General features: G+C 46.4%; 2 protein-coding genes across 2 annotated transcripts; one reads left to right on the top strand and one right to left on the bottom strand.

Annotated features, from left to right (window-relative positions):
• Positions 1–1075: 1075 nt before the first annotated feature.
• Positions 1076–5439, top strand: C1QBP (complement C1q binding protein). Its single transcript, XM_080922918.1, has 6 exons — positions 1076–1364; positions 1778–1928; positions 3309–3402; positions 4503–4598; positions 4745–4867; positions 5044–5439. Exons 1-6 carry the CDS (start codon positions 1139–1141, stop codon positions 5191–5193), a joined length of 840 nt encoding a protein of 279 aa, XP_080779044.1. The 5' UTR covers positions 1076–1138; the 3' UTR covers positions 5194–5439.
• A 39-nt stretch (positions 5440–5478) lies between these two features.
• RPAIN (RPA interacting protein) lies at positions 5479–13042 on the bottom strand. The gene is made up of 7 exons (XM_080922915.1): positions 12806–13042; positions 11506–11664; positions 10263–10323; positions 9122–9233; positions 8908–8971; positions 7979–8119; positions 5479–5628 (listed from the first exon to the last, which is right to left on the bottom strand). Exons 1-7 carry the CDS (start codon positions 12884–12886, stop codon positions 5599–5601), a joined length of 648 nt encoding a protein of 215 aa, XP_080779041.1. The 5' UTR covers positions 12887–13042; the 3' UTR covers positions 5479–5598.
• Between the last annotated feature and the right edge of the window lie 318 nt (positions 13043–13360).

The following is a 13360-nucleotide window of genomic DNA, read 5'->3' as shown; positions in this document are numbered from 1 at the left end:
AGACTTGATATCCAATATTTACTTTTGGTTTTTTGAGAGGTCTTTTTATGCAACCCTGTTTGTTCTGGAACCTGCTGTGTAAACCAGGCTGGCCTTAAACTCAGTTGTTTTTCTCTCCCTCCCAGGTGCTTGTACTATATAATGCATGAGCAGGTGTGTCTGTGTGTGTGTGTGTGTATGTGTATGTGTGTGTGTGTTTAATGCCTGCATGTGTGTGCCACATTCGTACCTGCTGTTCATGAAAGTCAAGAGAGGCTATCTGCTGCCTTGGAACTGGAGTTAGATGGTTGTGAGAAGTCATGTGGATGCTGGAAATAGAACTCTAGACCTCTGCAAGAGCAACAATGCTCTTAACCACTGAGCCATAACTCCAGCCTGCTATCCTTTATTCTTAACCTAGATGTGATGATGTAAGCCATGTATTTCTGCTCCCAGGAAAATGGTGGTCCATTAAAACTGGCCAATGATGAGGCTGGAGAGATGGTTCAGTGGTTACAAGCGCTGACTGCTCTGTTGAAGGTCTGAGTTCAAATCCCAGTAAACACATAGTGACCCACAGTGGGATCTGATGCCCTCTTCTGGTGTGTCTGAAGACAGCTACAGTGTACTTGTATATAATAAATAAATATTTTTTAAAAGTAGATTTAAAAAAAAAACGGTCCATGAATTGTTAGCGGGGTGCAAAGGTTTCCAACCTAAATCCTTCATCCTGTTCTTGGGATTCTGGGTCTAATGTCGCAGCCCGGATGCCCACACCACAGCAGCTGCATGCAGGTCAGCCTGAGCTTTCCAGAACTAGGCGGTTTCTGAAGACTGTTAAGTGAACTTTGAATATATGATTTGGCGCCAGTTGGGATGAGACCTGAGCGTATTCCACGAAGTAACAAAGGTGGCGTGGATTGAGAAAAGCAGGTGAATTGGGGACAATGGGCAGCAAGGGAGAAATGATGGCCTAGGTAGAACAGTCAAGACCCTCGGGCTGCACTGGCGGCTCCCAGCAGAGGGCGCGGTCCGGCCTGGTGCTTGCAGTCTCTACGTGGAAAGCGCTTCCCGGGCGAGGGCGGAGCTTCCGGCGGCGCGCGAGGTCACACGGTGTCTTGGCCCGGTCGTCCTTCCCTCTGCACGTGTCCGCCCCGCGATGCTCCCGCTGCTGCGCTGCGTACCCCGCGCCCTGGGCGCCGCCGCCACGGGCCTCCGAGCCGCCATCCCGGCCCCGCCGCTTCGGAATCTACTGCAGCCCGCGCCCCGGCCATGCCTCCGGCCCTTCGGTTTGCTCAGCGTACGAGCCGGCTCCGCCCGGCGCTCCGGTCTTCTGCAGCCCCCGGTTCCCTGCGCGTGCGGCTGTGGCGCTCTGCACACGGAAGGTACGATTCACACGCCCTAGTCGGAGTGCTGGGACCCAGCTTGGAACAGATTCTCAAGATCGCAGAGCCCCCTTCTCGCCTCTTGAAAATGTGGCTTAGCAAAGTTCATAGGGTCGTGGTTTTAAAGTGTGGCTATTGGTTACGTGGGATGTGGAAGAGGATAGTTGGGAATTCTTTTGTTTTACACGGGAAGTAATAGTAATGAGTCCATGACGAGAAATAACCATCTCACGATAAATACCGGTTCAGCTCGGTAAATATATCCTGGCGTTTTTATAGAGTAGGAAATGAACGTTTTAAGGCATGATTTGGGCTACAATCTTAGAACAGCCTCAAGAAAATATTAGACACAGCCCGTCTATTGGTCAAAGCAACTGGCTTTTCTCTCTGGATCATCTTGGCTTTTCTTTTAGGAGACAAGGCCTTTGTTGAATTCTTGACTGATGAAATTAAGGAAGAAAAAAAGATCCAGAAGCATAAGTCCCTTCCCAAGATGTCCGGAGATTGGGAGCTGGAAGTGAACGGCACAGAGGCGAAATTATTGCGCAAAGTTGCTGGAGAAAAGTAAGTACTGGCCCAGGGATTGTATGCTGGATTCCCAAGTCAGGAATCCCTGTCCTGACCGTCCCCAGAAGAGTCTGAACTTGGGCTCAGTGCTTTAATAAATAACTTTTAAGAAAGCATTTACTTGGAAAAGTTCTTAGGTTTCAGGGACTACATTCACTGAATGACTAGAAACTTTTATGGCTTGGTTATTAAAGAGACTGGAAGCAGCTCCAGAGTATGTAGAGGGAAGCCTGTCAGGAGTAGCAAACACAGTCATTGGGTTATTAATGAGGGATGCTGTGCCCAGTCTGGATTTAAGCACTGAAGTTTTCTTTATGTTTTTGATGTTTAATAGTACTGATAAATTCATTTGTTTTGAACTCCCATCTGGCTTGTGTTTATAATAGTTAAAAATGCCAGGTATGTGACTTTTAAGTAACAGGAAGAAGTTACAGTGTAGAAAGGCCATCCCCAAAAAGGTAGAAGGTTGTTAGCTAAGCTTAGCTCTCCCTCTCCTAAACGGATTTGTTTTTGAGACAGGGTCTCTGTGTTGCTGCTGTGTAGCAGAATGGCCTAGAACTCTTCCGTCCTGCCTCAGACAGCAGTGTGCTGAAGTTGGGGGCATGTGCCACCACACCTGGTACCCCTAAAACCGCTCAACCCTTGTTTGCTGTTTTGTGTTACACATTCACCCAGTCTTCCTTAGGTGACTTCCTTATGTGGACTCTCTAGCATGCGTGAGGCCCTAGGTCCATCCTCAGTGCTTGAGGAGCACTAAGTACAAGACGGGCAGTTTTGTCCAGTGGGGGCCTACTAGCCTAGCAGAAGGTGTGTGTGGAGATTAGAAGGGGATTAGAAAGTTCAAGGCCAGGCTGAGCAGTGGTGGGATTGGTTGAGCCTACTGAATCTATGTGGTCCAGAACTTCTGCTTCCAGGCAAAGGAATTTTATCTGACTTTAGACCTGGTGCTATCACATAAGAATTCTTACAATCACAAAAGGGTCAGGGTGCAGCTGTGAACTTCTGCCAAGCATGCACAGGGTGCCTGAGCTCCAGAATCTCCCCAGAAGGGAAAGAAGCCACTTGGTGTTTCAGTTCCTAGTTTGTGATTGTGCAAAGTGAGTCTGCCTTGCAGATGGCTGTCAGCCTCCATCGGCCTCCTTGGGAAGACCTCGGGACACCAGCCTAGCAGCTACAGCCACAACTCTTAACTGGTGTGGACACTTCAGAAGGTGTTAGTGGATGTATTGGTTTTAAGTTCTGTTTAATTCCCTGTGCAGCTCTGATGGAGACATTGTTTCAGTGTGCCTTGGCACCTGCCTCACTGCAGCAGGCCTTCCTCTCCCGTTATGGCTGGGTTAACATTGTACTTTAGTGTGTTTCTACTTGCCCTTGTAGGATCACTGTCACTTTCAACATTAACAACAGCATCCCTCCAACATTTGATGGTGAGGAGGAGCCCTCACAGGGGCAGAAGGCTGAAGAACAGGAGGTAAGCCAGCCAGTTTTTCTGTCCTAAAAAGCAAGAACTGTTTGTTTCATTTTTGCTCTTTTGAAAATTATTCTCCAGCTAGGGAAAGGGGAAGGATGTCTCTCCTTGTGATGCGGTAGTTCCGAGAGTTTTCTCTGGAGTTGTGAATGGACCCCATTTGTAGAGTGTGTTGCCCCCTGCAGGGCTTAGGCTTTATCATTGGCCTGTGCTGCAGAGTGGGGGGTACTTAGGATCCAGAGGCTATCATTTGGGGTGTTTTCAGTGTGAAAGATGATAGTCAACACTAGTCATGTGACCAAAATAGGAAGGCTAGGGGTGGGGCTGAGAGACTTTAAATTATGTTTATTTGTATGTTTGGGGCTTATGTGTGTGCTTGTAGAGGTCAAGAGCAGCCTGTAGGAACGGCAGTTCCATCCTTCCACCATGTGAGGTCCTCAGGCCTTGGTAGCAAACACCTTTACTGGGTGAACCACGTGCCAGCTTAGCCTTAGACATTAACATCTGACCAGTTGAGAGTTTTCCCTTATGTTGCTGACCCTCATGACTGGGCCTAGATAGTATTGGGATATTTTAGAAATAGCTGGCCTAGGAGCCAACCACTGAGAGGGCCATAGGAACCCAGGCCATCTGACTTGAGTAGATATCAGTCTTGTGTACAGACAAGTATAAAGAGCCGAGTTCCCTGTTGTGCCCTAGCCTGTACCCAACTCCGTATCCACTGCCTGGGCCCATCCCTTGGGTCACAGTAGAAGGAAGTTGCCACTATTTCTGGTTAAGATGGCCACTTAGCTAGAGCCCGTATGTTCCAGGCTCTGGTCCTGCACCAAAACAGTCAGGGGAAGGAAGGAGGTCTCGGTCTTTGCTTCTGCAGTGTGTGGGAGCAGAGACAGCCCTGAAGAATGATGCCTGTGCTTAGACTTCAGGTATCATTCTAAAACCATGTTATGTTTGAAGATTTTGAGTGCCTTATCCACACCCTAAGGCTAAAATGGCTAATAATAACCTACTGTCCCTGGCTATCAGTCACTCTGAACTTCCTGAGGTCACTGGTGTGCACCCTACCAGCACTGGCATATACTGACTTACTCCTGTCTCTCCAGCCAGAACTGACGTCAACTCCCAATTTTGTGGTTGAAGTTACAAAGATTGATGGCAAGAAGACCCTCGTACTGGACTGTCACTATCCTGAGGATGAGGTTGGTAGGGTGGTCTTCTGACCTCTTGTAGCATACACAGGAAAGATCTGGTGACCTAGACAGGGAGGGGAGGACTGAGTGGGTGGGAACAGGGCTGGAGCTGCAGAGCCTCCTTGTCCTTCCCTTACGTCTGCTCCCTCTCTCAGATCGGACACGAAGATGAGGCCGAGAGTGATATTTTCTCTATCAAGGAAGTTAGCTTTCAGGCCACTGGAGACTCTGAGTGGAGGGATACAAACTACACACTCAACACAGATTCCCTGGACTGGGTGAGTGCTGGCTGAGGTGGGGGGTGCTTGGCTTGCAGAAAAGGGTCCTAGTTCAAAGAGGGGATAAAATGTTTGCACACATGCATTGGACCACATGGGAAGGTTGGAGGACCTTGCCAGACCACTTTCGGTTTTGTTCTATTGTTTTTTAAGCTAGTAAATATTTTTCTCCCCAGGCCTTGTATGACCACCTAATGGACTTCCTTGCAGACCGAGGGGTGGATAACACTTTTGCAGATGAGTTGGTGGAGCTCAGCACAGCCCTGGAGCACCAGGAATATATCACCTTTCTTGAGGACCTCAAAAGCTTTGTCAAGAGCCAGTAGAACTGTCAGAGACTGAAGGCCTTAATTTAAATGGCAAGCTTTGGCCAGTGAACAAAAGCTACCTTGACATCAGAATTGTGCTTTAAAATGGCCGTCATCCTAATATATGGGGGGGGGCAAGTTTAAATTGTTGCTGTTACACCCCCATTTACTGTTCTTTTGGGCTTTGTTTCCTGTACAAAGCTATTTGTAGATTTTTGTATAACATGAGGATGGACAATAAATCTGACTATCTCCTCCAGGAAAGTTTGGACTTTTCTTTCACCCTACATCAAAACACAAGAGTTGAGATGTTTGAAAAGTTTTAATACAAAGTTGGTTATATTCAAAAGGCTCATACATACAGGGGCCCCCTCAGGAAATGAGTTGTTCTCAGCCCATTGGTGAAGTATGAGGTCAGGATAACTACAGGATCACAGCCCAAGCGTCACAACCCTGTATTGAGCACAAAACAAGTTAGTGTAAGTTACATTCTACACATAGTTAGGTCTTACATGGCCTAAAGTTGTCAGCAGTCCTGACGTGTACTACAGGTAGAACCATATGAGTTGATTCACTGGAATACTCATCAAAGAAACAACAGCTCTCATGGACCTGTTGTGCCAACTGAAGCCACCAGCAGTGTAGCTTATAAGCTAAGACCAAGTACCCTCAGGAAAACAGAACCTGACAGCTTGGGGCTTGATTTACCAGATATTCTAAGTCAGTCTCACTGGATCTTAGCCCAGTTTTTCTTGATGTGTCTTTGAGGCCTAGTGATATTCTGAAAACTTCAGATGTGGACTGAACTTGGAGCCTGCTCAAGAGTTTTGTTTGTTTTGTTTTTCCTTCCAGTTTCTCATCTTTGTGGTGACATGCTTACTCAATGGTCTCTTTAGCCAGGCCAGTGCTAGTCTGAAAATTCTCATAGCACTGGCCTCTCAAACTGCCATTCACTTGGCTACACTACTGTTTTTGCATTACAGGGTCCAACAGGGTTGATCTTTGAACTGCTGGGCTCAAATTATGTTAGTTCAGCCTCCCTAGTAGCTGGGATTGTCGGCATACATAGTCATGCCTGCCTGCTTGCTCTTCTCTTCCCAACTCTGGTACTTGGTCAGGAACTAAACATTTGTTTTTAAGATTTACTTAGGTCTGAGTGCAGCCTCTGTCTGTATGTCTATAACAGCAGCCAGTGCTCCCAACCACTGTGCCACTTCTCCACCTACTTGAAACTGTCTTAAAAGGACTTAGTGCACACCTTTAATCCTCAGCACTGGAGAGGCAGGTGCAGGTACATATAGCAAGTCCCAGGGCAATCAGGGCTATGTAGACCTTGTTTCAAAAACAAAACATTTGCTACCATTTGAAGTTTTACATGGCTGGTGTGTGTTGTGTGGAATATTAAATAAGTTCACCATCTGTGCTTATTTCTCTTGATGTGCGTTTGTGTGTGCAGGCCTCAGGCTGACAGGTGTCTCCCTCAGTTGCTCTGCTGACACAAGGACTAGCTGAACCTGGAGTTCCTTGTTTGGCTAGTAACCAGCTTTTCTCAAGTAGCTCCTCACGAGTTCAGGTTTTATAGGTGGCCCATGCCTACATGGCTTTCTATACGGGTTCTAGGGATCCAAACTCAGGCCCTCCTGCTTGCAAGGCACTTCTCATAGCCATCAGCACAGCACGCATTTCCTAGGAAGGCTGAGGCCATTTGGCCTGTGCCTCTTCGACTCTCCTTTCACGTTAGTGGGTCCACAGAAACACATTACACATTTTCTTATGTACCAACTCATTGGGGAAGAAATAATATACAGTGGGGATAAAAATAAGTAAACAAGTGGGAGAAACATTGTCCTAGCTCTCAGAAACGAAGACGAACAGGTAACTCCAGCAGTGTTAAGGGAAACATGGTGACAGGTACAACTGAAGCCCAAAAATACTGGACAACTTTATGTAAGCGGTCAGGTTCTTAGTATCTGGCATACTTCAGCAGTCCAAGCGGCCTTAGTTGCTCCTGGTTAGGACCTGTAAGCCATTCTAATATGTCATGTATATTAGTACTGATTCTCACAGCACACTTGAGATTTCTAAGACAGGTAGCTCCTGTGGTCCTGTCCCTCACACCTGAGTTATTTGTCCAGACATCTGCAAGTTTACTGAGAGACAAAACTGGTGTTGCTCAACTGTGCTTCAGGTCTGAGCAAAAGTGGCACCAGGGTGGTGATCTGGCACTTGAGACAATGACCTGATACATAGAGATCCAGCTATTGCTGCTTATCTAACAAAAGCATGCAGTTCGGTCAGTCTCCAGTTTCCAGACCAAAGTTGGGCACAATTCTAAACCTATTCCTCCCTTCTCTTATCAGGCTATTTGACTGAAGTTACTCATTTCATATGTTTTAATTCTACTGTGTGTATGCACAAGCACACCATATGTTGTGGAACACAACAAGCAACATGTGGGAATCAGTTCTCAGCTTCCACAACATGATCCAAGGGTTGAGCTCAAGTTCAGATTGAACACAGGCTTGGCAGCAAGTGCTCTATCCTACTGAGCCGTCTTGACTACCCAGCTTCTGTTTCTGAGACAGGTTCTCACTATGTAGCCTAGACTGGCCTTAAGTTCTTCCTGCCTCAGACTCCCTAGTACAGACAAGTGCCACCACACCCAGCTTACACTTTCTATGAAGTAAATACCTCAAAAAAAATGTATGAACCATTTCCATGTTTCTATGCCTCTCCACCAAGAGGAGAACAGAACCAACTGTTAATGGGCTCTTACAACTTCCTACATCCCATGGAGGCTCACCAGGCAGATCATCTGAAGACTGGGCTTTTCTTCTGTTCCACCGGTGACTAAGAATTGTGGGGTGTGGGGACAGTGTACACCGTGCTCATTCACATTTTCTTCCAAACAGGCGCGAAGCTTCTGCTCTGTCAAGTCTGTTGACTAAGAAAGTGCAACCACAACTAATCTTAAAGACTGCATAACCAACAGGCTCAAAAGCTGAATCCTTGTACCAATCAACTAACAGTCTGATGCTTTGGAGCTTTAGGCCGCTGGGGACTGGGGATGTAGCTCAGGTGGTAAAGAGTACCTAACAATCGTGAATCACTGTGCTCCATGCCCAGGGCAGTATAGGCCCCGATGGAGTGGTGCAAGCCTATAACCCCAACACCTGGAAGGTGAGGTCAGAAGGATCAGAAGTTGGGCTCCAAGTAAGCTGGAGGTCAGCCTGGGCTACTACTAGACTCGGCCTCAAACAAAAAAAAAGTGGATCTGGAGAGATGACTCAGTGGTTAAGAGCATTTGCTGCTCTTGTAGATGACCCTGGGTGACAGCACCCACTGGCAGCTCACAACCACCTCTAACCCCAATTCCATGGGATCTGACATGCTCTTCTTACCCCCAGTGCCCCAGACACACACATGATGCACAGACACACATGCAGGCAAAACACATAAGGTCTTTCTGGTGGACACAGGCTACTAGGGACAGGTCTTGTTTCCTATTAGCCAAGATAATGAGTCCTGGCTTTCAACCTCCATGGAGTCACTCTGCCATGTTTTCTCTGCCATGATGGACTGTCCCCTCTGAAACCATAAGCCAAAATCACCCATTCCTCTCCAGCTACTGTGCTGGCTTTCTTGTCAGTGGCAAGCGCATGAATGACTCCAACCTCCCACTAGAGGGCCTTTAGTACAGTCTGTATGTGGGGAATCGGTGTGGACACTTACCTGAAATGGGATGTGCAGGCCACACGGACACGTGACCACGTTGCTCAAGATTCTCAGGTTGTACCTAGAGACAGAATTAGGATTCCCAGATCATTGTGGTAACAAGACCTGGGTCCCTCTACCTTCTGGTCAATAAACTAGGGGGCAGAAGGGTCATACATACGTTGGAGTAGATGAGATCCCATAACACTAAAAAGCTTTTTAAAATTCTTACTTCATACATACAGGACAGATGAGGGAGTTTGCTTCCCACTCAGCCAACATGTTGTTGAAACAACTTTCATCAAACTGTAAGCCCTTCTCATACTCGCTTATGATGGACTTTTCTGCAAGGCAAAAGGCCCAAGGTTGTCTTGTATCCACAGGGCAGGTCTATTATTTCTATTTTACAGATAAATGTGAAACCAAGTCAAGATGAAACTATGTGGAATAAGTCTCCGTGACAAAAGATGCAAAACTGAACTCTACACAGGGCTATGCAAAGCTCAAGAAGCAGATGCTCACAGTTTTTCTGGCAATCAGAGGGAGCCAGGTCCTGTTACCACAATAAAGAATGGATAAGAAAGATGGCCCTTGGGTATATATGTAAAGATCTGCCCATGTATACAAAGTGACAAGTTTACTATAAACTTTCTTTCCAAAAAGGTTGGTCTAGCTATGCTACCCTGGCTAGCCTGAAACTATAGGGCTCAAGCATCTTCCTGAAAGCCCACCTTCCTACATTAAGTCACAAGTAGCTTGAACTACAGGCACAAGCCACAGTGCTAAGCTTAACAGAGCAACAAAAGGTAGGAGAAAATAAATATGGGAGCTGCTCCCCAACTTGACTGATGACTATGTGACCTGTGAGGATACATTTCCTATTCTGTCTGATCCCACCTTTCCCAGCAGTCAGGATGGAGGAAATGGTATCATGGAATAAGAAGTTCCTGGCACAGAATTTACAACCCTAGAATCTCTTTTGGGAAGACAGGCAGCCAGCAATTAAGAGTTCATCAGAGATTTCAGGATGCTTAACTGATGATGGAGGTAGAAGAACAGGAAATAATCCTGCCAGGTGGCTCACTCCTTTCATCCCAGCACTCAGAGGCAGAGGCAGGTAGATCTCTGAGTTCAAGGCCAGACTGGACTACGGAACAAGTTCCAGGACAGGCAGAGCTACACAGAGAAACCTTGTCTCAAAAACAAACAAACACCTAATAATTCTAGTTATTAGGATACAACTTTAGTGTTTCCCTCCACAGCCAAATCCCTGGCTTTAGTCCCTAACACCCAAACAACTAAAACAACTAATCCTAAAGCCAAGGCCAGCATTAGAGTAGGTGCTTGTAGGAAAGACTATGCCCTGGGATTACCTTCATTGCACAGCTCCTGTTCGATGTCCTGCAGCACAGCCAGGTCCAATGGCAATTCCAGCTACAAGACAGTGGAGGGCAAGGGGTGTAGCTCAGTGGAGCAGCGCTTGCCTAGCATGCAAGAGCCTGGGTTTAATCCCTGAGCAAGGCATAAACGGAGACAGAGCAGAGAGAAAGTGGTGCTTGCTCATGCCATATGAAATATTAATCGGCCACCTTGTCCCATAGGGATCTATAACTGGAAGCTGCCTCAAAGACCCTAGATTTACAGGACAAAATCAGCCGAGTCCACATGCAGAACTTGCTGACAGTTTGGTAAGGTGGCCAAGCTGAGCTAACAACAAATGATCAAAGTACAAAAGCACCAGATTTAAGGGAGACAAAAATCAGGCAGCAGTTAAGTAAATGTCCTTTTAGGACTGACCGTGTGATAAAGTCTGGTCTTTGAAAAGCTGTTTTAGCTTTTGTAAAGCTGGAATAAGACCTACTTGGGAGGCCTATGGTAAGCACTGACTGTGGTGATGTTAACTAACCACTTAACATACTGTAGGACACACAGAAGTGAATCACTATTACACAGTGCTCTGATGGCTTCAGAGGTTTTCATGTTTTGTTACAAACATAAAAGTCTCACAATGCTTGGGCTATCGTCTCGATTTTATGTCAGAGTAAAAACTAAGGCTCAAAGAAACAGAGTAAAAGTTGTGGGTTAGTAAAACTAAGAATTCCTAAATCCTGATGCCAACCCATAGCCTTTCCTGATGCACTGTAAAGGGTTTTCTGTGGACACACAACTCCACACTCTGATCAACTGGAATCAAAATGAAGACACCCTTTTTAAAGAGAGGTCCCTAAGGGGAAGGGGGAGAATAACATCTGAAATGTAAATACAGAAAATATCCAATAAAATAATAATAAAAAATTCAACACACACACACAAAAGAGAGGTCCCTAACACACTTAGCGAGTCAAAATTTCCAATGGAAAAAACAAGAATAAAATCTTTCCTTTTAGTTTCCTAAGTTATTATATTACAAGGATGCATCACGCCTAGTATGTATCTTATATTGTAGAACCATCAATATATTTTGAATGGAAGTAGAAAACCCTGAGCCAAATGACTGTTAGAATTAAGCTTGGGGTCTGGGAAGTGGGTAGAGTGAAAGGCCCTGGATAAACAGATACAAAGAGGTCACCAGTTCTTCATGGAGTAATCCCCTGGCTACAGAGATCCTTGACTGACCTCTGGACAGTTTTCTACAGACTGAAAAGAATTCCACTCTTCCTCCATGACTTCTTGCACAAGAAGTCTGTCTGAGGCTGTTCCCAGCGTGCTTCCTGCAGCCTGGCGGTACTTGTTCAGGAGCCTGTGCCGGCTGTTTCTCATTCTCTCCAGACATCCCTGGGGAGGTAAGGGAGGGCAGTATTGTTTAAGAAGAAAAAGGTCAATTCCACTAAAAAAAAAAAAAATTCAAGATGCAAAATTTCATATCCAAACACAGATGGGTAAAATTTAAGTTCCTGTGTCTCCAGATTCCTTTATTTCATATTTTATCTTGCATGAAGGCAGTTGGATACATAGCAACTGTATCCACAGACTAACTATTCGGGCTTCTAAATTCCTGCAACTGTATACATGGCTATAGTAATGTTCTGGTACGATAGTTCTTTGCAACCCTTAGGGTGGGGTCTGTGTATATGCCTGTGCCCATATGAGTTAATGTGCACTACACCAGTGCTGGTGCACACCAAGGCCAGAAGATGGCACTAGACAGACCCCTTGGAACGGAGTTACAGCCACCAGGTCTACAGCAAAAGCCTAAGTACTCTTAACGTTGAGCCATCTCTCCACCCCTAACTCTGGACAGTTTCTGTCCCCAAGTGATTGTTACAGCTCTGCTTGAAGAACTGCCATTGACTGATGCCATTTAATAGGTAGAGAGGCCAAGGAACACTGCGTCTAAGTGTTGTACATTGTACAGAACAACCTCCCATAATAGAACTTTCTCCTTCAAAATGTCAGCATTCCCTGTTGAGAAACACTACTACACACATTTTCAGTATTAAGATGGTTTTTCTGAGTTGTTCTTCTGGAATACATCCATTCCTTTAAAGACTGCTGAACAGAGAGATACTACTTCTTAGAAGGAACTACTTGAGTACAACTCTCCTAACAGTGACTATTGTTCCTCTGACTCTTCAGAAGAGAAATAACTTCTATCTCACACGACGTAATCATATGAACTGCTTCCCTCTGTAGCCCAACGTCAGGTGATGGTGTTGCTACTGCTGTCATGACACTTAAAATAGGAAACAAAGTCGAATCCTGGGATAGAATAACACCTACTCCGGCCAAAAGCCCGGGAGGCAAAGGGTGGCGATCAGGACCCAATCCTACAGCAAAACGCTTGAGTTCAACATCCACCTCGCTGGCCAGGCACACCGGGCACCTGCTCCACGACCAATGCTGAAGCGAGCACACAGGGGACAGAGATCCTTGGGACAGATTATGGAAGTGATTACGACTCAAACTTCAGACTCACCTGCCTGAAAGTTTCTTTCCAGGGGGGCGAGCCCACCTGCTTGTACAACAAGCGGTGCGGAGACTTCGAGGCCTCAGCCATTTCATCCCATAACCGGAGACAGCGTCCAAATCTCCGCCTCTTAGCCGCGCGCAAAGGATTCTGGAAGTTGTAGTTTCTGAGCGCAGATCGTAAGGCTTTCTTGGAACTGTCTCTAGTCTTCCCTCACGGAGACGGAATTAGGAAAATCTAAGGATGGAGCAGTGACAGTTGAGAAAAATCACCACTTTGGCTGAGGGAGGTGAGTCTTGAGAGAAAGTTCCAGGTTCACCCAGAGGAAGGTGTCCAGTAGACAATCACATATACATCTCTCAGAAGCACCAAAGCCGTCCCTAAACCCGCAGTGGGTGACTCCGCCCCGCATCAACCTGCAGCCCAGTCTTTCCTCTAGCAATGCTTTCCTATTGGGCCAATTCCTCGGGATTCCTAGTCTCTGGTAGGCTGAAGCTGTGAGGCGCTGGCCGCGGATTGGCTACGCGCAGCAGCGGGCTGAGTTCCCCCCCCCCCCACGCCCCT

Source organism: Micromys minutus (genome assembly GCF_963924665.1).
Source record: "Micromys minutus genome assembly, chromosome: 10".
Lineage (NCBI taxonomy): Eukaryota > Metazoa > Chordata > Mammalia > Rodentia > Muridae > Micromys > Micromys minutus.
Note: the sequence above shows the minus strand (reverse complement) of the source record. Positions and strands in the feature narration are given on the sequence as shown.

What these genes read in the sequence shown, in the direction of transcription:
- C1QBP (XM_080922918.1), top strand. Translation starts at nt 1,139, where the DNA reads ATGCTCCCGCTGCTGCGCTGCGTACCCCGCGCCCTGGGCGCCGCCGCC. An exon ending in TGGCGCTCTGCACACGGAAG is followed by an intron (nt 1,365 to 1,777) that starts GTACGATTCACA and finishes CTTTTCTTTTAG; the next exon opens with GAGACAAGGCCTTTGTTGAA. An exon ending in ACACAGATTCCCTGGACTGG is followed by an intron (nt 4,868 to 5,043) that starts GTGAGTGCTGGC and finishes TTTTCTCCCCAG; the next exon opens with GCCTTGTATGACCACCTAAT.
- RPAIN (XM_080922915.1), bottom strand. Translation starts at nt 12,886, where the DNA reads ATGGCTGAGGCCTCGAAGTCTCCGCACCGCTTGTTGTACAAGCAGGTG. An exon ending in GGAAAGAAACTTTCAGGCAG is followed by an intron (nt 11,665 to 12,805) that starts GTGAGTCTGAAG and finishes TTACCTCCCCAG; the next exon opens with GGATGTCTGGAGAGAATGAG. An exon ending in ATCTGTCCTGTATGTATGAA is followed by an intron (nt 8,972 to 9,121) that starts GTAAGAATTTTA and finishes TTCTGTCTCTAG; the next exon opens with GTACAACCTGAGAATCTTGA.